This window comes from Brassica napus, chromosome C4 (assembly GCF_020379485.1).
Source record: "Brassica napus cultivar Da-Ae chromosome C4, Da-Ae, whole genome shotgun sequence".
Classification (NCBI taxonomy): Eukaryota; Viridiplantae; Streptophyta; class Magnoliopsida; order Brassicales; family Brassicaceae; genus Brassica; species Brassica napus.
The window spans coordinates 15,629,567-15,653,394 of NC_063447.1; the positions used below are offsets into that span (position 1 = coordinate 15,629,567).

At 34.7% G+C, this 23,828-nt stretch overlaps 1 protein-coding gene across 2 annotated transcripts; it reads left to right on the forward strand.

The window, feature by feature from the left end:
* Nucleotides 1–17,958: 17,958 nt before the first annotated feature.
* On the forward strand, nt 17,959–22,560 carry LOC106454899 (probable N-acetyltransferase HLS1). Of its 2 annotated transcripts, XM_048754329.1 has the most exons (5): nt 17,959–19,264; nt 19,470–19,817; nt 20,174–22,189; nt 22,259–22,353; nt 22,479–22,560. In XM_048754329.1, exons 1-3 carry the CDS (start codon nt 19,073–19,075, stop codon nt 20,804–20,806), a joined length of 1,173 nt encoding a protein of 390 aa, XP_048610286.1. In that variant the 5' UTR covers nt 17,959–19,072; the 3' UTR covers nt 20,807–22,189; nt 22,259–22,353; nt 22,479–22,560. The 2 variants fall into 2 exon arrangements, with proteins under 2 accessions (XP_048610286.1, XP_013752432.2); XM_013896978.3 differs by having other exon boundaries at nt 22,259–22,560.
* The last annotated feature ends 1,268 nt before the right edge of the window (nt 22,561–23,828 follow it).

The following is a 23,828-nucleotide window of genomic DNA, read 5'->3' on the forward strand; positions in this document are numbered from 1 at the left end:
GGTTTCCTCGGAATTTCCTCGAAAACAACGTTTTACGGTTTGAATAACACTTATATAACCCTTATTAAGTGTCTTAGACTGATTATGAAGTCAAACATTTGTTCCTTACCCTATAATAAACACTTTTCCGATTGTATGAACGAAAACCCCACAACGTAAGAGAAACACCTATACACTTTAATGAACGGTAAAGGGTATACTCTCAATTCGTTTTGAAATTTGTTATTTCATGGTTTATGATCATCTATACAAAGAATCCTCAATGGTATGCATTACAATTGTATAAGAAATGAAATACGGCAAAAAAAATTGATGTTTTGAAACCCCAAACACTAGTTCCTCGGAATTCCCTCGGAATATTCCGACGGAATTCCGAGGAAGATAAGGGTTTCCTCGGAATTTCCTCGGAATATTCCGAGGAAATTCCGAGCAAATAGGGTTTTTAAACCGAAAACAACGTTTTGCGGTTTGAATAACACTTATATAACCCTTATTAAGTGTCTTAGACTGATTATGAAGTCAAACATTTGTTCCTTATCCTATAATAAACACTTTTCCGACAGTATGAACGAAATTTCCACAACGTAAAAGAAACACTTATACACTTCAATGAACGGTAAAGGGAATACTTTCAATACGTTTTGACATTTGTTATTTCATGGTTTATGATCATCTATACAAAGAATCCTCAATGGTATGCATTACAATTGTATAAGAAATGAAATACGGCAAAAAAAATTGATGTTTCGAAACCCCAAACACTAGTTCCTCGGAATTCCCTCGGAATATTCCGACGGAATTCCGAGGAAGATAAGGGTTTCCTCGGAATTTCCTCGGAATATTCAGAGGAAATAGGGTTTTTAAACCGAAAACAACATTTTGCGGTTTGAATAACACTTATATAACCCTTATTAAGTGTCTTAGACTGATTATGAAGTCAAACATGTGTTCCTTACCCTATAATAAACACTTTCCGATTGTATGAACGAAATCCCCATAACGTAGGAGGAACACTTATACACTTTAATGAACGGTAAAGAGAATACTTTCAATTCGTTTTGAAATTTGTTATTTCATGGTTTATGATCATCTATACAAACAATCCTCAAAGGTATGCATTACAATTGTATAAGAAATGAAATACGGCAAAAAAAATTGATAGTTTGAAACCCCAAACACTAGTTCCTCGGAATTCCCCCGGAATATTCCGACGGAATTCCGAGGAAGATAAGGGTTTCCTCGGAATTTCCTCGAAAACAACGTTTTACGGTTTGAATAACACTTATATAACCCTTATTATGTGTCTTAGACTGATTATGAAGTCAAACATTTGTTCCTTACCCTATAATAAACACTTTTCCGATTGTATGAACGAAAACCCCACAACGTAAGAGAAACACCTATACACTTTAATGAACGGTAAAGGGTATACTCTCAATTCGTTTTGAAATTTGTTATTTCATGGTTTATGATCATCTATACAAAGAATCCTCAATGGTATGCATTACAATTGTATAAGAAATGAAATACGGCAAAAAAAAAATTGATGTTTTTAAACCCCAAACACTAGTTCCTCGGAATTCCCTCGGAATATTCCGACGGAATTCCGAAGAAAATAAGGGTTTCCTAGGAATTTCCTCGGAATATTCCGACGAAATTCCGAGGAAATAGGGTTTTTAAACCGAAAACAACGTTTTGCGGTTTGAATAACACTTATATAACCCTTATTACGTGTCTTAGACTGATTATGAAGTCAAACATTTGTTCCTTACCCTATAATAAACACTTTTCCGATTGTATGAACGAAAACCCCACAACGTAAGAGAAACACTTATACACTTTAATGAACGGTAAAGGGAATACTTTCAATACGTTTTGAAATTTGTTATTTCATGGTTTATGATCATCTATACAAAGAATCCTCAATGGTATGCATTACAATTGTATAAGAAATGAAATACGGCAAAAAAAATTGATGTTTTGAAACCCCAAACACTAGTTCCTCGGAATTCCCTCGGAATATTCCGACGGAATTCCGAAGAAAATAAGGGTTTCCTAGGAATTTCCTCGGAATATTCCGACGAAATTCCGAGGAAATAGGGTTTTTAAACCGAAAACAACGTTTTGCGGTTTGAATAACACTTATATAACCCTTATTACGTGTCTTAGACTGATTATGAAGTCAAACATTTGTTCCTTACCCTATAATAAATACTTTTCCGATTGTATGAACGAAATCCCCACAATGTAAGAGAAACACTTATACACTTTAATGAACGGTAAAGGGAATACTTTCAATTCGTTTTGAAATTTGTTATTTCATTTTATGATCATCTATACAAAGAATCCTCAATGGTATGCATTACAATTGTATAAGAAATGAGATACGGCAAAAAAAATTGCGTTTTTTGAAACCCCAAACACTAGTTCCTCGGAATTACCTCGGAATATTCCGACGGAATTCCAAGGAAGATATGGGTTTCCTCGGAATTTCCTCGGAATATTCCGAGGAAATAGGGTTTTTAAACCGAAACCAACGTTTTGCGGTTTGAATAACACTTATATAACCCTTATTAAGTGTCTTAGACTGATTATGAAGTCAAACATTTGTTCCTTACCCTATAATAAACACTTTTCCGATTGTATGAAAGAAATCTCCACAACTTAAGAGAAACACTTATACACTTTAATGAACGGTAAAGGGAATACTTTCAATTCGTTTTGATATATGTTATTTCATGGTTTATGATCATCTATACAAAGAATCCTCAATGGTATGCATTACAATTGTATAAGAAATGAGATACGGCAAAAAAAATTGATGTTTTGAAACCCCAAACACTAGTTCCTCGGAATTCCCTTGGAATATTCTGACGGAATTCCGAGGAAGATAAGGGTTTCCTCGGAATTTCCTCGAAATATTCCGAGGAAATTCCGAGGAAATAGGGTTTTTAAACCGAAAAAACGTTTTGCAGTTTGAATAACACTTATATAACCCTTATTAAGTGTCTTAGACTGAATATGAAGTCAAACATTTGTTCCTTACCCTATAATAAACACTTTTCCGATTGTACGAACGAAATCCCCACAACGTAAGAGAAACACTTATACACTTTAATGAACGGTAAAGGGAATACTTTCAATTGGTTTTGAAATTTGTTATTTCATCTATACAAAGAATCCTCAATGGTATGCATTACAATTGTATAAGAAATGAAATACAGCAAAAAAAATTGATGTTTTGAAACCCCAAACACTAGTTCCTCGGAATTCCCTCGGAATATTCCAACGGAATTCCGAGGAAGATAAGGGTTTCCTCGGAATTTCCTCGAAAACAACGTTTTGCGGTTTGAATAACACTTATATAACCCTTATTAAGTGTCTTAGACTGATTATGAAGTCAAACATTTTTTCCTTACCCTATAAGAAACACTTTTCCGATTGTATGAACGAAATCCCCACAACGTAAGAGAAACACTTATACACTTTAATGAACAGTAAAGGGAATATTTTCAATTTGTTTTGAAATTTGTTATTTCATGGTTTATGATCATCTATACAAAGAATTCTAATGGTATGCATTACAATTGTATAAGAAATGAATACGCAAAAAAAATTGATGTTTTGAAACCCCAAACACTAGTTCCTCGGAATTTCCTCGGAATATTCCGACGGAATTCCGAGGAAGATAAGGGTTTCCTCGGATATTCCGAGGAAATTCCGAGCAAATAGGGTTTTTAAACCGAAACCAACGTTTTGCGGTTTGAATAACACTTATATAACCCTTATTAAGTTTCTTAGACTGATTATGAAGTCAAACATTTGTTCCTTACCCTATAATAAACACTTTTCCGATTGTATGAACGAAATCTCCACAACGTAAGAGAAACACTTATACACTTTAATGAACGATAAAGGGAATACTTTCAATTCGTTTTGATATATGTTATTTCATGGTTTATGATCATCTATACAAAGAATCCTCAATGGTATGCATTACAATTGTATAAGAAATGAGATACGGCAAAAAAAATTGATGTTTTGAAACCCCAAACACTAGTTCCTTGGAATTCTCTTGGAATATTCTGACGGAATTCCGAGGAAGATAAGGGTTTCCTCGGAATTTCCTCGGAATATTCCGAGGAAATTCCGAGGAAATAGGGTTTTTAAACCGAAAAAACGTTTTGCGGTTTGAATAACACTTATATAACCCTTATTAAGTGTCTTAGACTGAATATGAAGTCAAACATTTGTTCCTTACCCTATAATAAACACTTTTCCGATTGTACGAACGAAATCCCCACAACGTAAGAAAAACACTTATACACTTTAATGAACGGTAAAGGGAATACTTTCAATTGGTTTTGAAATTTGTTATTTCATCTATACAAAGAATCCTCAAAGGTATGTATTACAATTGTATAAGAAATGACATACGGTAAAAAAAATTGATGTTTTGAAACCCCAAACACTAGTTCCTCGGAATTCCCTCGGAATATTCCGACGGAATTCCGAGGAAGATAAGGGTTTCCTCGGAATTTCCTCGAAAACAACGTTTTGCGGTTTGAATAACACTTATATAACCCTTATTAAGTGTCTTAGACTGATTATGAAGTCAAACATTTTTTCCTTACCCTATAATAAACACTTTTCTGATTGTATGAACGAAACCCCCACAACGTAAGAGAAACACTTATACACTTTAATGAACGGTAAAGGGAATACTTTCAATACGTTTTGAAATATGTTATTTCATGGTTTATGATCATCTATACAAAGAATCCTCAATGGTATGCATTACAATTGTTTAAGAAATGAAATACGGCAAAAAAAATTGATGTTTTGAAACCCCAAACACTAGTTCCTCGGAATTTCCTCGGAATATTCCGACGGAATTCCGAGGAAGATAAGGGTTTCCTCGGAATATTCCGAGGAAATTCTGAGGAAATAGGGTTTTTAAACCGAAAACAACGTTTTGCGGTTTAAATAACACTTATATAACCCTTATTAAGTGCCTTAGACTGATTATGAAGTCAAACATTTGTTCCTTACCCTATAATAAATACTTTTCCGATTGTATGAACGAAATCCCCACAATGTAAGAGAAACACTTATACACTTTAATGAACGGTAAAGGGAATACTTTCAATTCGTTTTGAAATTTGTTATTTCATGGTTTATGATCATCTATACAAAGAATCCTCAATGGTATGCATTACAATTGTATAAGAAATGAGATACGGCAAAAAAAATTGCGTTTTTTGAAACCCCAAACACTAGTTCCTCGGAATTACCTCGGAATATTCCGACGGAATTCCAAGGAAGATATGGGTTTCCTCGGAATTTCCTCGGAATATTCCGAGAAAATTCCGAGGAAATAGGGTTTTTAAACCGAAACCAACGTTTTGCGGTTTGAATAACACTTATATAACCCTTATTAAGTGTCTTAGACTGATTATGAAGTCAAACATTTGTTCCTTACCCTATAATAAACACTTTTCCGATTGTATGAAAGAAATCTCCACAACTTAAGAGAAACACTTATACACTTTAATGAACGGTAAAGGGAATACTTTCAATTCGTTTTGATATATGTTATTTCATGGTTTATGATCATCTATACAAAGAATCCTCAATGGTATGCATTACAATTGTATAAGAAATGAGATACGGCAAAAAAAAATTGATGTTTTGAAACCCCAAACACTAGTTCCTCGGAATTCCCTTGGAATATTCTGACGGAATTCCGAGGAAGATAAGGGTTTCCTCGGAATTTCCTCGAAATATTCCGAGGAAATTCCGAGGAAATAGGGTTTTTAAACCGAAAAAACGTTTTGCAGTTTGAATAACACTTATATAACCCTTATTAAGTGTCTTAGACTGAATATGAAGTCAAACATTTGTTCCTTACCCTATAATAAACACTTTTCCGATTGTACGAACGAAATCCCCACAACGTAAGAGAAACACTTATACACTTTAATGAACGGTAAAGGGAATACTTTCAATTGGTTTTGAAATTTGTTATTTCATCTATACAAAGAATCCTCAATGGTATGCATTACAATTGTATAAGAAATGAAATACAGCAAAAAAAATTGATGTTTTGAAACCCCAAACACTAGTTCCTCGGAATTCCCTCGGAATATTCCAACGGAATTCCGAGGAAGATAAGGGTTTCCTCGGAATTTCCTCGAAAACAACGTTTTGCGGTTTGAATAACACTTATATAACCCTTATTAAGTGTCTTAGACTGATTATGAAGTCAAACATTTTTTCCTTACCCTATAAGAAACACTTTTCCGATTGTATGAACGAAATCCCCACAACGTAAGAGAAACACTTATACACTTTAATGAACGGTAAAGGGAATATTTTCAATTTGTTTTGAAATTTGTTATTTCATAGTTTATGATCATCTATACAAAGAATTCTAATGGTATGCATTACAATTGTATAAGAAATGAAATACGCAAAAAAAAATTGATGTTTTGAAACCCCAAACACTAGTTCCTCGGAATTTCCTCGGAATATTCCGACGGAATTCCGAGGAAGATAAGGGTTTCCTCGGATATTCCGAGGAAATTCCGAGCAAATAGGGTTTTTAAACCGAAACCAACGTTTTGCGGTTTGAATAACACTTATATAACCCTTATTAAGTTTCTTAGACTGATTATGAAGTCAAACATTTGTTCCTTACCCTATAATAAACACTTTTCCGATTGTATGAACGAAATCTCCACAACGTAAGAGAAACACTTATACACTTTAATGAACGATAAAGGGAATACTTTCAATTCGTTTTGATATATGTTATTTCATGGTTTATGATCATCTATACAAAGAATCCTCAATGGTATGCATTACAATTGTATAAGAAATGAGATACGGCAAAAAAAATTGATGTTTTGAAACCCCAAACACTAGTTCCTTGGAATTCTCTTGGAATATTCTGACGGAATTCCGAGGAAGATAAGGGTTTCCTCGGAATTTCCTCGGAATATTCCGAGGAAATTCCGAGGAAATAGGGTTTTTAAACCGAAAAAACGTTTTGCGGTTTGAATAACACTTATATAACCCTTATTAAGTGTCTTAGACTGAATATGAAGTCAAACATTTGTTCCTTACCCTATAATAAACACTTTTCCGATTGTACGAACGAAATCCCCACAACGTAAGAGAAACACTTATACACTTTAATGAACGGTAAAGGGAATACTTTCAATTGGTTTTGAAATTTGTTATTTCATCTATACAAAGAATCCTCAAAGGTATGTATTACAATTGTATAAGAAATGACATACGGTAAAAAAAATTGATGTTTTGAAACCCCAAACACTAGTTCCTCGGAATTCCCTCGGAATATTCCGACGGAATTCCGAGGAAGATAAGGGTTTCCTCGGAATTTCCTCGAAAACAACGTTTTGCGGTTTGAATAACACTTATATAACCCTTATTAAGTGTCTTAGACTGATTATGAAGTCAAACATTTTTTCCTTACCCTATAATAAACACTTTTCTGATTGTATGAACGAAACCCCCACAACGTAAGAGAAACACTTATACACTTTAATGAACGGTAAAGGGAATACTTTCAATACGTTTTGAAATATGTTATTTCATGGTTTATGATCATCTATACAAAGAATCCTCAATGGTATGCATTACAATTGTTTAAGAAATGAAATACGGCAAAAAAAATTGATGTTTTGAAACCCCAAACACTAGTTCCTCGGAATTTCCTCGGAATATTCCGACGGAATTCCGAGGAAGATAAGGGTTTCCTCGGAATATTCCGAGGAAATTCTGAGGAAATAGGGTTTTTAAAACCGAAAACAACGTTTTGCGGTTTAAATAACACTTATATAACCCTTATTAAGTGCCTTAGACTGATTATGAAGTCAAACATTTGTTCCTTACCCTATAATAAACACTTTTCCGATTGTATGAACGAAATCCCCATAACGTAGGAGAAACACTTATACACTTTAATGAACGGTAAAGGGAATACTTTCAATTCGTTTTGAAATTTGTTATTTCATGGTTTATGATCATCTATACAAAGAATCCTCAAATGTATGCATTACAATTGTATAAGAAATGGAATACGGCAAAAAAAATTGATGGTTTGAAACCCCAAACACTAGTTCCTCGGAATTCCCTCAGAATATTCCGACGGAATTCCGAGGAAGATAAGGGTTTCCTCGGAATTTCTTCGGAATATTCCGAGGAAATTCCGAGGAAATAGGGTTTTTAAACCGAAAAAACGTTTTGCGGTTTGAATAACACTTATATAATCCTTATTAAGTGTCTTAGACTGATTATGAAGTCAAACATTTGTTCCTTACCCTATAATAAACATTTTTCCGATTGTATGAACGAAATCCCCATAACGTAAGAGAAACACTTATACACTTTAATGAACGGTAAAGGGAATACTTTCAATTCGTTTTAAAATTGTTATTTCATGGTTTATGATCATCTATACAAAGAATCCTCAAAGGTATGTATTACAATTGTATAAGAAATGACATACGGTAAAAAAAATTGATGTTTTGAAACCCCAAACACTAGTTCCTCGGAATTCCCTCGGAATATTCCGATGGAATTCCGAGGAAGATAAGGGTTTCCTCGGAATTTCCTCGAAAACAACGTTTTGCGGTTTGAATAACACTTATATAACCCTTATTAAGTGTCTTAGACTGATTATGAAGTCAAACATTTGTTCCTTACCCTATAATAAACACTTTTCCGATTGTATGAACGAAATCCCCACAACGTAAGAGAAACACTTATACACTTTAATGAACGGTAAAGGGAATAGTTTCATTCGTTTTGAAATTTGTTATTTCATGGTTTATGATCATCTATACAAAGAATCCTCAATGGTATGCATTACAATTGTATAAGAAATGTGATACGACAAAAAAAATTAATGTTTTAAAACCCCAAACACTAGTACCTCGAAATTACCTCGGAATATTCCGACGAAATTCCGAGGAAGATAAGGGTTTCCTCGGATATTCCGAGGAAATTCCGAGGAAATAGGGTTTTTAAACCGATAACAACGTTTTGCGGTTTGAATAACACTTATATAACCGTTATTAAGTGTCTTAGACTGATTATGAAGTCAAACATTTGTTCCTTACCCTATAATAAACACTTTTCCGATTGTATGAACGAAATCTCCATAGCGTAAGAGAAACACTTATACACTTTAATGAACGGTAAAGGGAATACTTTCAATTCGTTTTGAAATATGTTATTTCATGGTTTATGATCATCTATACAAAGAATTCTCAATGGTATGCATTACAATTGTATAAGAAATGAGATACGGCAAAAAAAATTGATGTTTTGAAACCCCAAACACTAGTTCCTCGGAATTCCCTTGGAATATTCCGACGGAATTCCGAGGAAGATAAGGGTTTCCTCGGAATTTCCTCTGAATATTCCGAGGAAATTCCGAGGAAATAGGGTTTTTAAACCGAAAAAAACGTTTTGCGGTTTGAATAACACTTATATAACTCTTATTAAGTGTCTTACACCCTATATTAAACATTTTTCCGATTGTATGGACCCTATCACAATCTCTTAGGTTCTGTTTGTTAGGTTTTTGTGTAGATTTGATAGATTTTTGTTAGGGTGATTGGTTAGGATTGTGATTTGGTTGTATAATATGTTTAGAATTGGGATTTGATTGAATAATTTGTTTTGTTGAATTGATTTAGAATTTTTTTATAAATTTTTGATTTTTTTTGTATTTATAAATTCGATTTTTGTGTATAAATTTGATTTTTGTATTTTACGAAACGATTTTTGTATATAAATTCGTTTTTTTGGATTTTACAATACGTTTTTTGTATATAAATTCGATTTTTTGGATTTTACAAAACATTTTTAATATCTTTAAAACTTTTTTTGTGATTAAAAACTATTATTTGGGATTTAAAAAGAAAAATTAATTTTTTTATATCTATATTATATAAATTTCTATATTTATTAAACATTTTTACTATTATTAAAACTATTTTTTGTAATTATTAAACTATTTTTTATTTATTAAAACTATTTTTTGGTTATTAGAACTATTTTAATATATTTATTAAACATTTTTAATGTCTATAAAACTTTTTTGTGATTAAAAAAATTATTATATGGGATTTAAAAAAAAATAATTTTTTTATATTTATATTATATAAATTTCTATATTTATATTAAATAAATTTCTATATTTATTAAACATTTTTAATATTATTAAAACTATTTTTTGTAATTATTAAACTATTTTTATTTATTAAAACTACTTTTTGTTTATTAGAACTATTTTTATATATTTATTAAAAAATTTTAATGTCTATTAAACTTTTTTTGTGATTAAAAACTACTATTTGGTATTTTTTTTTAAAAAAGTTAATTCATATATTTCTATATTTATTAAATATTTTTTTTTTAATTTACAGGTCGCATGATGATCAGACCCGGCCTCGACAGCATCGTGGTCGTGGTGGTACGAGGAGTCAGTCTCGAGATTCCAGCCATTTTCAGGATTCCCCTTCGCCCCACAGCTCCTACCATACATCTCCCTCTGCTGCACCCGCTCCTGCTCCTCTCGCTCCCGCTGCTGCACCCGCTCCTGCTCCTCCGGGTCCTCCGGGCGTGATGAGTGTTGCGGAGTTGGTTCGACAGCCCGGTCGTGACCATCTTCCCTATCTCACTCCGTATCCACATGGACGGGGTCAAACATGGTAATTAAATATTTTTTTTTCATTAAAATTTGATTCATTATTAAGCGTTTGTTCTTTTTATTAGGTTCAACCGATCCGGAAACGGGATCAGCGCATGTATCAACCGTATGATGTACTCGGCCCTCGACAAGGGACATCCGACTTTCACTGACTTCCCTACCGACAAGCAGCATCTGTGGTTTCGTCAGTTTGCGGTAAGTATTCTAATTTTTTACTTATATTTTTAATCTTTAATGTAAATTTTCTACTAATTGTGTTTTTTTTTTCAGCAAGAATTCACCTGGAATTCCGATGAGACGCTCTTTATCTATCACCACTTCGTCCATAAAGTTATGGACAACTACGGGAAGCAGATCCACGAGTGGAAGAAGAAGTGGGAAATCAATAAGGTTCGATTTAATTTATTAAACAATTTTTTAATTTATTAAAGTATTTATTAATTTATTAAACTTTTTTTTTTTATTATTAAAAGGTCCCAAAGTCGATAAACAACACGGTCTGGACGGAGTTGTGTGCACATTGGGATAAGGAAGAGACGAAAGAAACTTCTTCCACCAACTCCACCAACCGCAGGAGCGACCGTAAAGGGAAGGGCGTCTTCAAGCATAACTTGGGTGCTCAATCTATTGCCTCTCTGGGAGATCGCATGGTAAGTTCAGCCGTTTTTTCTTCAATTATTTAAGTTTTGAAATTTTATTTTTTGTTCATTTCTTCTAATTTCTAATGTTTCTTTAATTTATGTTTTTTTTCAAGGCGGAAGAAAATGATGGCGAGCCGGTTGATGATCTCGCCCTAATGAAGAGGGCGTATACCAACAAGAAGACTGGCCAGATTGATGACGGTCTTGTGAGGGAAGTGGTCAGCCTGGTCCAAACTCAGGTGCAAGACGAAGTGTCTCAGCCTCAAACCGAGGATGACGCTTCGACGGCTTCAACCAACTTATCTCGGTTTCGAATCAACGAAATCGTTGAATCCGTAAGTTCTTTTTTTTAAAGTTCAATTTATTTATTTCTTGATTTAAATTTGTAAATTTGGCTATTTTCAATTTCAGTCGGTTCCAAAGAAGAAGGGACGTTTGGTCGGTTTGGGTCGTCGCACCCGGTCGGTTCCTCCTTCTTCTGCACCACCGCCCTTTGTTGATCCAGAAGTACTTACGGCTCAGTTGAAGGACAAGGATGATCGCATATCTTTGTTGGAGACCCAGATGGCGGCTCAACAGGCGGGCTATGAGGCACAGAGGAGGCTGAACCAGCAAATGATGGAGATGATGCAGAGTATGTACCCGAACGAGGTGTTCCCGGACGTGCCAGACCCGTAGTTTTTTTTTTTTTCTAAAAACTAGGAATGTTTTATTTTTATTTGTGAAACTTTGAATATTAATTAATATGATTTCAATTTTAATTTTAATTTTATATTTTCGAATTTAAATTTCAAAAATTTTATTTTTAAAAAAAAAATTAATATTTTTTACATTCCGAGGAATTGAACCCTCGGAATATACCGAGGGACATCTTCCTCGGAATATACCGAGGGACCCCGTTCCTCGGAATGTACCGAGGGACATGTTCCTCGGAATATTCCGAGGGTCCCGTTCCTCAGAATTTTCCGATGAAAATTCCGAGGAATATTTCGTCGGAAATTCCGAGGATTGGACCATCGGAAATTCCATCGAAATATCCCGACGAAGTTCTCCCTTGGTATATTCCGAGGAGCTTTCCGACGAACTGGTTGTCCTCGGAATTTCCTCGGAAATTTGTTTCCTCGGAATTCCGTCGGAAAATTCCGAGGGATTTCCGAGGAAAATTGAATTTCCGAGGAGTTATTTCCGAGGACTTGTTTCGTCGATATGTCGTCGGAATAATGTTATTCCGACGACATACCTACGATTTTTTTCCTCAGTATGTCGCTGTTTTCTTGTAGTGCATCATCGCCGCTTCTCTCGAACTCGTCTTCACGTGCTTCATCTGTCGCATCTTCGGGAATATCTTCATATTGAAAGTTTTGCGGGTCGATCAAAGGGATTTCATCAGTTGGTTGTTCTGGTACCTCAACTTCATTGATAGCGTCTTCTTCTTGCAAGGGCGGTTCTTCTCCAGCGACAATGCGTCCACGAGGTGTAATTTTGATAGCAGCTAACCAGTTTATCCCGGAAGTTCGAAGCCGAGGATAAGGAAGGAAGCTAACTTGCTCGGCTTGTGAAGCTAAAATGAAAGGCTTAAATTTGTTGTATCTTCTCCCAAAATTGACATCCACAACACCAAATTTGTTATACCGAATCCCTCGGTTCACAACTGGATCGAACCATTCACATTTGAAGAGGACGCATTTTAGTTTCAATAACCCCAGAAATTCCACTTCAATAATCTCCTGCAAGATCCCGTAAAAGTCCGTTTCACCTTTCACACATATTCCGTAGTTACTCGTTGCCCGATGTCTCCCATACTCGTATGTGTGAAAGGTAAATCCTCGTGTGAAATACATAGGTGATGTGGTGACCTTTGCAACTGGACCTTGAACCAATTCGTGAAACCATACGGGATAATAAGGATCGTCATAATCAACCTGCAAAAAGCAGATATTCTTAATTAATATTGAAGTATCAAAACACTTACTTAATTAATCAATGTATGAGATATATTACGTACCTGTGATTTTAACCACTTGACAAAGTGCTTATCTTTACGTGTGTCCACATCAGTTGCAGATATTCCTGGTATTGCTTCTTCAACTTGAGATACAAACATGCTGCAAATTAAACAAATAATCAAGTCATACATAATTAACTTCAATTCATATAATTAACATTCACAAAAATATTTACCTTTCAAAGTAACGGGTCACTGCATCCTCGCAGTTGAGCAGAATATAAGTGTGTGCACTATGTTTATCCTCTTCACATGACCACCATACTTCTTTCGTTTTACCACCAAACCGTGCAATTTCACAGAAAATATCAGGAACACCATCAATTGGATATGATGTCGGTACTCCACCATCATCATATCTTCTAGGAACTCTTTTTCTCTTACGAACAGTTGGAGCAAAGTAGTATGATGTGAAGTTAGATGTTTCGGCTGTCAAACTCCCCGCAACTATTGAACCTTCCACCTTTGCAAGATTTCTTGCTTTCCCCTTCAAATGTTTCATCTGTCGCTCATACGGATACATCCATCCGTTGTGAACAGGTCCACGAAGCAATGCTTCATACGGTAGGTGGACAACTAGATGCTCCATGATGTCAAAAAATGAAGGAGGAAATATCTTCTCCAGGTTGCACAATATGATCAGAATGTTATGATGAAGTTGTTCGATGACTTCTTCCTTGAACGTACGTGTGCTAAGATCTCTGAAAAATGCGCTGATGGTTTTATATTGCAAAAGTAATCAAATTAATAACATTTCATAACATATGTATATATATTATAAAATTATAATTACCTGCAAGTGCTTCATGGACATTTGCTGGAAGGAGCTCGGCAAAAGCAAATGGAAGTAGTCGTTTGTATATTGCAAAAGTAATCAAATTAATAACATTTCATAACATATGTATATATATTATAAAATTATAATTACCTGCAAGTGCTTCATGGACATTTGCTGGAAGGAGCTCGGCAAAAGCAAATGGAAGTAGTCGTTGCATAAACACATGACAATCATGACTCTTCATTCCAGGGAACTTTTGACCTCGTTCAACACATCTTGACAGATTTGAAGCATAACCATCAGGAAACTTAACTTCTGATGCAACCCAGTCAAACAAGGTTGTTTTGGCTTCTGATGACAACAGGAAGATGGGATCAGGAACGTTTTCATTGCTCTTGATATGTAACTCACTTCTTGAGCAAATATCAAGTAAGTCCATCCTTGACTTTTTGTTATCTTTTGTCTTCCCAGGGACGTTAAGTAATGTATTCATGATGTTCTCAAAAAAGTTCTTCTCAATATGCATGACATCCAGATTGTGGTGTAAGAGAAGATCCTTCCAATAGGGTAGCTCCTAAAATATACTCTTCTTATGCCAATTGTGAGAGACACCATACCCATCAGACATATTTCTAGGAACATGCCAATTTCCTCCAACTTTAACTGTTTCCTGAGCTCTGTAATAATCAATGTCTGCTTCGATCTGCTGGCCGGTGAGATATGGAGGAGGACCGTCTCTGACAATTTTTTTGTGCCGAAACAATGTCTTATTTCTTTTGTACGGATGGGAAAGTGGAAGAAAGCGACGATGACAATCAAACCAACAACTCTTCCTACCATTCTTCAGTTGAAAAGCATCCGTCGATTCAAGACAATATGGACAAGATAATCTTCCATGTGTTGTTCAGCCAGACAACATCCCATAAGTAGGGAAATCACTTATCGTCCACAGCAGAACTGCTCGCATCGTAAAATTGTTTTTCAAAGAACAATCGTACGTCCTCACCCCTTCTGACCACAATTGCTTTAGCTCTTCTATCAACGGTTGAAGAAAAACATCAAGAGACCGTTTTGGATGCTTCGGCCCAGGGATTAATATGGTCAAAAATAGAAATTCTTGTTCCATGCACATATCCGGCGGTAAATTATACGGCGTAAGAAGGACTGGCCACAAAGAATATTGTCTACCAGACATTCCAAATGGACTAAATCCATCGGTGCATAACCCAAGATAGACATTCCGAATATTTGTAGCAAAATCTGCGTGTATCTTGTTGAAATGTTTCCACGCTCTTGCGTCTGATGGATGTGCAACCTCACCATCTCTCTGGACATGTTCCGCCTGCCACCTCATCGACGCAGCAGTCCTCTCAGATTGATATAATCTTTTCAATCTGTCTGTAATTGGTAGGTACCACATCCTTTGGTACGGTACCCTATTCCTCCCACGGCCTTGCGGTTTGAATCGTGGTTTTTTGCCGAATCGACACTCTTCTAACTTGTCATCTTCTTTCCAGTAGATCATGCAGTTGTCGATGCAAACATCAATCATCTCCGAAGGCAACCCAAGACTATAAACCAATTTCTGAATCTCATAATAAGATTCAACAGACACGTTGTCTTCTGGCAAATACTCTTTAAACAACTCCGCCCATGCATCCATGCAATTTTCAGGTAAATTATGATCCGTTTTAATATTCATCATCCTAGCTGCTAGAGACAATTTAGAGAGACCTTCTCTACAACCAGTGTAGATTGGTTGATTTGCAGCATCTAGCATTTCATAAAACCTTTTTGCATCCAAATTAGGTTCTTCTACATTTCCAGTTCCATCAGCTATTGTTGTAGTTGTTTCTAAAAATGCATCACTAATCATATCTTGAACCCTATCATGATCTACCATATGTTCCTGATCTTGATGATAATTATATTCATTATGCAAATGATTCGGTTCTTCACTATGATGACCATCCTCAAAATTATTATTACTACTACTAGCTTCCTTTCCCCCATAACCCTCTCCATGTTGATACCAAATGTAGTACTGTGGTGTAAATCCTCTGTTTACTAAATGCTTCCATACAGTTTCACTACGTGCAAATTTTGAATTCTTGCATTTCCGACAGGGGCAGAACATCTTACCGCTTTCCTGTGTGATCGGTGTACAGCCCGCCTGGTGCATGAATGTCTCTAGCCCGCTCAGAAATGTGTTCGTCACCCTCCCGTCGGAATCTTTGTGCAAATACATCCAACTCCGTAACTCGTAAATACTACCGCCACCAGCCATTTTTTTCTTAGATTTTTTTTGAAATCTTTTTTTTTCGGATTTTTTTTTTCCGTTTGTGTGTTGTGAGGAAGAGAGTTGTGGGAAATGACATATATATAGAGAAATTTTCGAGTTGGGTAGTTGAAATATAACAACGATTTTACAAGGAATGTTTTACATGGATTTTACATGGTTTTAACATAATATTTACAACGACTTTACGACGAAATTAGGTAAGTTAAAGCACATTGAATACACGTTTTCACCTAAATATAACGGTAACATGTTTCGTTGTAATGTCGATGTAATGATTACGACGTATTTCTCATTCCACGTACTTTCGTCGTAAACTTACATGGATTTTACGATAAAAATTATTCGTCGTAAATTTACATGGCGTTTACGACGAAAATTGGATTCCTCGTAACTGCGTTGTAAACACCATGTAAATTTACGGCGAAAATATGCGTTGTAAACACCATGTAAATTTACGACGAAATATTTTCGCCGTAAATCTTCGTTGTTATGGGCACGTTTTCTTGTAGTGACTGTATATTGTTGATTTTGTATGATCAAGTATATTTTGATAATATAAATAAAACTAGTACGAATACATAAGGTATCTAAGAACAAAGACTCCATGTAAGGGTTGAACTTATAGTATTTCTCTCGAAAAATCCATTCCCCCTCGTCTTGCCCAAAATGCCCTACTAAAAGTTTTGTATAAAAGCATTTAACAAAAAGCATTTGGAGATCATTTGCATATTTTAAGTACTATTCTAAATCATTTTCTAATAATTGTTGATAGGATAATAAAGAATTATGCTAATGCTGTACCAATTAATTCATTAGATGGTTGATTGATATATTTTATAATTATACATTATATCTCTCATACAACAAAAGTATATAAAAGATAGTTTATTTCTTATATTGAATTTCAAAAGCATGAAAACATACGTTTGTAATCTAAAATCAAACATTTAACATAGAAAATATATTTATGTATATTAAACATTTCCATGTTGTAGTTTATATTAATTAAACAAAAATATACAATACGAAAGCAAGTCTCTGAAATTAAATCAGTTTAATACACAGTATACAACCAGTCTTCGATTAATTAGCTAAATGAGACTCTTTGAATACCCGATTAGCGCCTACTATAATTGTTTTAATGTTTAACATTGCGTATATAGTCAAATATAAAATGCTCTTCTACAAGGTAATTTCTTATACTTGAAACCATTGATATCGTATTAAGAGATTGAGTCAAACTAGGCGGGGCCTACTTACCTAATTTAGAAGGGAGGACCCGACCATTTTAGGTATAAGCTAAGAGATTTATACGGAGAGTAGGTTTACGGAAGGTATTCCGTATTTCATATTTCCTAATTATAAAAAAGTCTTATCTTGTAAAACAGTTCAAAGTTATTAATAATTTACAAGCAATAATGAGGTGTACTGTATGTCTTTAGTCATGTAATTAGTTCATTTTATGGTATGTACTAGAGAGTGACCCGCCTTCGGAGGGCGGATATATTATTTGTTTTGTATATATTATTTAAAATTAAATTTATATATTTATTTCTTTCCTTGTAATATATATGTATTTTTTGTAATCATACTTGTGTTTTTATCAACAAACGTATTTGCGTAATTTAAAAAAATGATTAGTAAAGTATTTGTATAATTGTATTGAATTTATTATATTGTTAAATTATACATGTGTGCCATAGCCTTTACCACGTTAATATGATACTTTATTTTCAAACTGTTATTCTGTTAAAAAATAACAAAATATTGTTACAGTTTTGTTTAGTAAAAAAATAGTAATTAAATAGATAGATTAAATAAATAAAATAAAAATAAACATTAAACATGATTTAATTTCGTATATAATTATAATTAGATTATTATTACACATAATAATTTGTATACCAATTATAAATGAATTATGTAAATCAAAGTCCATGGCCCAATTTTAATGGGTTTTGTAAATTAAATGTTTATGGCCCCAATATATTGATGCAGTTAGGCGAGAACTGATGTGGTGGTTATTAGGTTAACTGATGCGGTGGTTATCGTATAAAGTTTGTATTTTTCTTATATACAGTTATCATATTAAAAGGTAGGTATCATGGAAAATATTTGTTGGACTCAACTAACATCAATAGGTCACACTTGTGTTTTAATAGAATAGATATGTAGATATTAAGAAATAATTCCTTTTTCTTTCAAGTTAAGATTATAAAACAATTACAGAGAATTAGTCACGTATAATACATTTAAACACTTTCCAAACACTATATGACAATTTATATGCAAGATATTTAATGTGTATGGCTTGAATTAGTAAACTTATAATTCTGGTCGCATGCAATTTGTGGTAACTAAACGATCAATAGCAAAGATAAGTCATAGCCACACAGTTCTTAATATACAAGGACACATTAATTAGATAAACGTGAAGGTGCCCCCCAATAAAAGTTGAATGTGAAGTTTTCAAGCTCTACTATATCCCACAATATAACATCAGATATTCAGATGGGTCTTCTCTTTGTATGAGCTGTGTATACCTGATCTTGTCGTTTCATTTTCGATATATATAGAGAGAGAGGGATCGACTGTGAAAATGGTGGGGCAATGGTGGAAAGAAGGTGATGAAAAGGTGGTGATCAGATGCTACAATGATCAAAGGGACAGAATTGAAATGGAATGCGTGGAGAAAAGTTGTGAGATTGGTAACGACCAAACTTTTCTCTTCACCGACACATTAGGCGATCCTATCTGCAGAATCCGGAACACTCCTCGCTTCACTATGCTGGTGAATTTTTCTTTGCATCGCTCTTATTAATTTCTTCTTCCTTGTTTTATAAAAATTTAAACGAGAATATATATCTTATAAGTTTTTTAATAACGCTCAAACAAAATTTGTGCCAACAATATATATGTTGTAACAAAAAGTAAAAACAATAAGTGAAGTATTGGATTGATATAAATTTATCAAATTTATGTACGTTATTTAATAGGTGGCAGAGGTTAGGAACAAGCTGGTTGGTTCCATACAAGGGTCAGTAAAGCCAGTTAAGTTGCAAGATAAGTCAGTGAATGTTGGTTACGTTCTTGCTCTCAGAGTCATGCCGCCGTATCGACGCCATGGCATCGGTTCGATGCTCGTGAGAAAGCTTGAGGAATGGTTCATGTCTCACAATGCTGACTATGCTTACATGGCCACCCAAAAGGACAATGAGGCCTCTCTCGGTCTCTTCGTCGGAAAACTTGGCTATGTAATCTTCAGAAACCCGGCAATTCTGGTCAATCCAGTAAACCCCAGAGGTTTGAAACTACCTTCTGATATTGGAATAAGGAAGCTAAAGGTGATTTTACTACACATTGATTAGTTATAAAATATTTAAAACGTGAAATATTTCAAACTACAGCCCACATTCATATAAAATTTAGAACGTTTTATATTGTAGATTGAGTTCCTTTTTGTAGGAATAGTCTTCATGAAAAAACCAAATCCACCACATATAAACACATAAGCTAGGAAAATTAGTTTATGGTTCCGCTTACATTTATATTTTCGAAATTGATTTAGGTTTATACCACTCAAATTCGATCAAAAAGTAGCCACAAGACATAATTGTATAGCATAAAGTTAACTAAACTAAAGTAGGCTCACATGGAAAAGATAAACAATCAATATCAATTCTGTAACTGTAAGTGACAGGTGAAAGAAGCTGCGTCATGGTACCGGAAACACGTAGTATCAAATGCAGATTTTTTCCCGGACGACATAGTCAAAATCTTGCGGAACAAGTTAAGTATAGGGACATGGGTAGCTTATTACAAGAACAACGACAAGATCATAAGTTGGGCTATTCTTAGTGTATGGAACAGTAGCAAAGTATTCAAACTTAGGATTGGCAAAGCTCCTTTGAGCTTTGTGATTCTCACCAAAGTTTGCAACTTCGTCGGTAGATTCTTGCCGTTTTTAGGCTTAACGGCGTTGCCAGATCTGTTTACTCCGTTTGGGTTCTATTTCCTTTACGGTGTGCACGCGGAAGGTCCGTTACGTGGGAAACTCGTTAGGACATTGTGTGAGCACGTTAGTAACATGGCTGTTTTAGATGACGGTGGGGAGTGTAAGGTCGTGGTGGTAGAGGTCGACGGAGAAAGCAACGGCAGTGATTATTCTCTGAGGAGATGTGTTCCTCATTGGAAAATGCTTTCGTGTGATGATGACACATGGTGCATCAAACCGTTGAAACGTGAAGAGAATACGACTAGTTTGAGTGACTTTACCAATATGTTCCTGAATTCAAAGTCGCGCTGTCTCTTTGTGGATCCAAGAGATGTGTAGTTAAGCTAGCTAGGAAAATTGGTTGCATGTTTGGCTGATAACTTACAGAATAGAAAAATATATGAAATTATTTCGCTGTCTCGTAAATTATCATGACATAATATTAATGATGCTACTCCATGACTGTTTAGTGACATTATGGTCTTTAATCAGATGCTAAACGCGCTTGAATGGCAACCGCCAAATGCCCAACTGTCGAAACCATACAAAATTAACACTTATCAATCAACAAAACACAATCAAACCCCATCGACTCACAAACCGTTAAGATCTTTAATCTATGAATCCAAGACATCTTGTGGGGTTTGAGTTTTTCTCTGCATTTTGTTTGGCGCATGACATAGCGGGAGAAATGGACCCTAGTTAATTATTATTTTTGTCTTGATTCGAGAACAAAGGTGTGATAGTTTAGGTAATCATCGTTCTCCATATAAAATCTGAAAAAGATTTCCTGATGTGACACGTCAGCGATACGTAGGTTCCATTTTTAAAAAGTGCGAAAAAAGTGTCAAGTATGTGACTCGAACCCGGGTTATTGAGATCTAAACAACAACATTTATACCACTGAGCTTAAAGATTCTTTGTACATTGATGGCTGAAACAAATATATATTTATGAAGGTCGAAAACTTTTGCTTCTTCGGTTTTCTCTGTGGGATCCACACTTATTTATTTTATCTAATGATTTAATAAATATTTTATAACTCACGTTTTGAAATGGGATTCGTTAAAAAAAAAGCCCAATAAACCTCTTTGGTCTGTAAGCGTTCTCTTCAATGGAAGTTTAGGGCTTTCAATTTTTAATCATCGGTTCATGACTCATCTAAGAAACACAGATTGGCTCTATGAGTTTCATGAATCAGTTTTTCTTCTTCAGTCTCTACATCTTCCCATCTTTAATAAATTCATCATCGGTTCTTTTATTTTGCCTGATAAATCATGATTGTGTGGTTTTAATTTTCTTTGGTCATCCTTAGCTTGCACCCTTTGATCTAACCAAGAAGAAGAAGAAGACATTTGTCGTTCAGGATGCCATCGAGGACTCAGCTGAGTCACACAGGAGACATACTATCTGTTGCCTGATTGTTCAAAAAGAGTTTATGTGTTGTGACACATATTTGTTTCTTTTCATCAGTTGCTTTGTTTAATCTTTTTTCCTGCAAATAATGATGGATTTGACAGTTCATTCACGAGAGCCAAGAAGTAAAAGAAGAAGAAGCCAGTGAGTGTTTGATATTTTCTGTCTTCCTGAGCTTTTTTTTTCCATTCATTAAACTTGGATTTTGAAGATTATGTGCCTCACATTCTTTTTATTTTGATGGTTGTTAGGTTGAATGAAGATCATTGAATAAAGAAAATGTAGATGCTCCTGAAGATTTGGAGGGTACTTTATATTTCTTTCTCAGATAATTCTAGCGACATAAATTTGAACCTTACAGAGGGTATATTGCAGAGCATCCTAATGATGAGGAAAAGGTGGAGGGAATTGATCTGCACCAGCAACGTTACCCGTGGGAGGGAAGTGACATGGATTACTTATATGACGAGGTAAGCATATCATTAGATGGTTTGCGGTCCATCTTTGAGAGCCGTCGATTGTAAGTGTCTATCGTTTTGAAGTTGTACGACACTAAGATGTAAAGAATTACTAATCACGATTACCTTACTAGCAGAGTTCTTTTGCACAGCTATTGTCAATGGAATTAACACTGGAAATTGATGGTGTTATATTTCATGTTCGAAATGCTAACGTAAGCTCCAATGTTGACTCTCAGCTTTAACATGCCAAAATCACAATGCAGTGGATGTTGAAAGGTAATTCAGTAGGCACAAATGTTCATTTGAAAAAAATTCTAAACTGTATTTATGCATCAAACTTATCATCCGTAACATAATAATATGCTTTTTCTGTGCTAGGAACCGTTTGTAAATAAATGTCTCGGATGTATATGACTACTTAGTTTGTTGCTTTTGACAGTGAAATCACTAAGCTTGCAATGTGTCAGGACAGCAAAAGCATCTCAGCTGATGGTTAGCTTTACAATTTCGTTGGTTTCTTTTTCCTATTATGTTGGATGGATTATTTTAGCTAACAAATATCGCAACAGAGCGCTGGCAATAACTCTAATAGATTTATATATACATTTAGAATTGGAAGTTTGGTGAGAACAGGAACAAGTACTTCTGTCACGCTATTGGACAGTTATACGCCATTTCAAGATAATTGATTTCTTATATTTCCCATAATCAGTAAAATTTTAACTGTTTTGTCTACTTTGCATTCATAGCTCATTCTCCAACTAACTTCTCTGTGCTACTATATAATGATCAAGTCATTCTGCATGAATAGGCAAATGGGGATGTTACGTTGGGTGCTTGGTTTATTGGGCTTGGCTATACAAAGTCTGTTGTGACTCTAAAACTTTTACCTCATTTAACATTGATTCTGGTTCTTGAGAGAATTGCAGATTGTGAATGAAAGGCACAAGCAGAGAACATATGTGTATTCGACTCGACATGTAGCGGTATCTGCAGATCCGCTGATCCCATTGTGGAGGTTGACATGCAATGTGTTGACATGGAAATCATTATTTGGAAGCTACATTTCGAGGCATTTCCTCAACATATAAATAGATCATAGACAGAGTTTGATATTTATAATACTCAGTGATCATGGAGTCTGCAGAAAACAGTCCTTTTGCATATTCTATATGGAACCAAGAGATATGTCCTTTGTTTGATGATTGTATTATGATAGCTACTAACATAGGATATGACTAGAGAAATAGAAATGAGTATGAAACTCTTATATGGGTAGCTTTTGTAAACACATTTGAGTTTATTAACAGTTGTGACAAGCAATTATGTTTATAGTAAAAGAAACCCGCCGCAGCGTCAATAACAAATGCGCCTCTTTTTTGGTTGTTTGAGATTGAAATAGCTTATGGGTTTTATAAATCAATATAATTGATTTGACTAAAGCTATCTTGGATGACAAAAAGAAGGATTGCAAGTTTAATAAC

Coding starts and splice junctions, on each gene's coding strand:
- LOC106454899 (XM_013896978.3), top strand. CDS start 19,073: ATGGTGGGGCAATGGTGGAAAGAAGGTGATGAAAAGGTGGTGATCAGA. Junction 19,265..19,469: donor CTCCTCGCTTCACTATGCTG/GTGAATTTTTCT, acceptor GTTATTTAATAG/GTGGCAGAGGTTAGGAACAA. Junction 19,818..20,173: donor TTGGAATAAGGAAGCTAAAG/GTGATTTTACTA, acceptor TGTAAGTGACAG/GTGAAAGAAGCTGCGTCATG.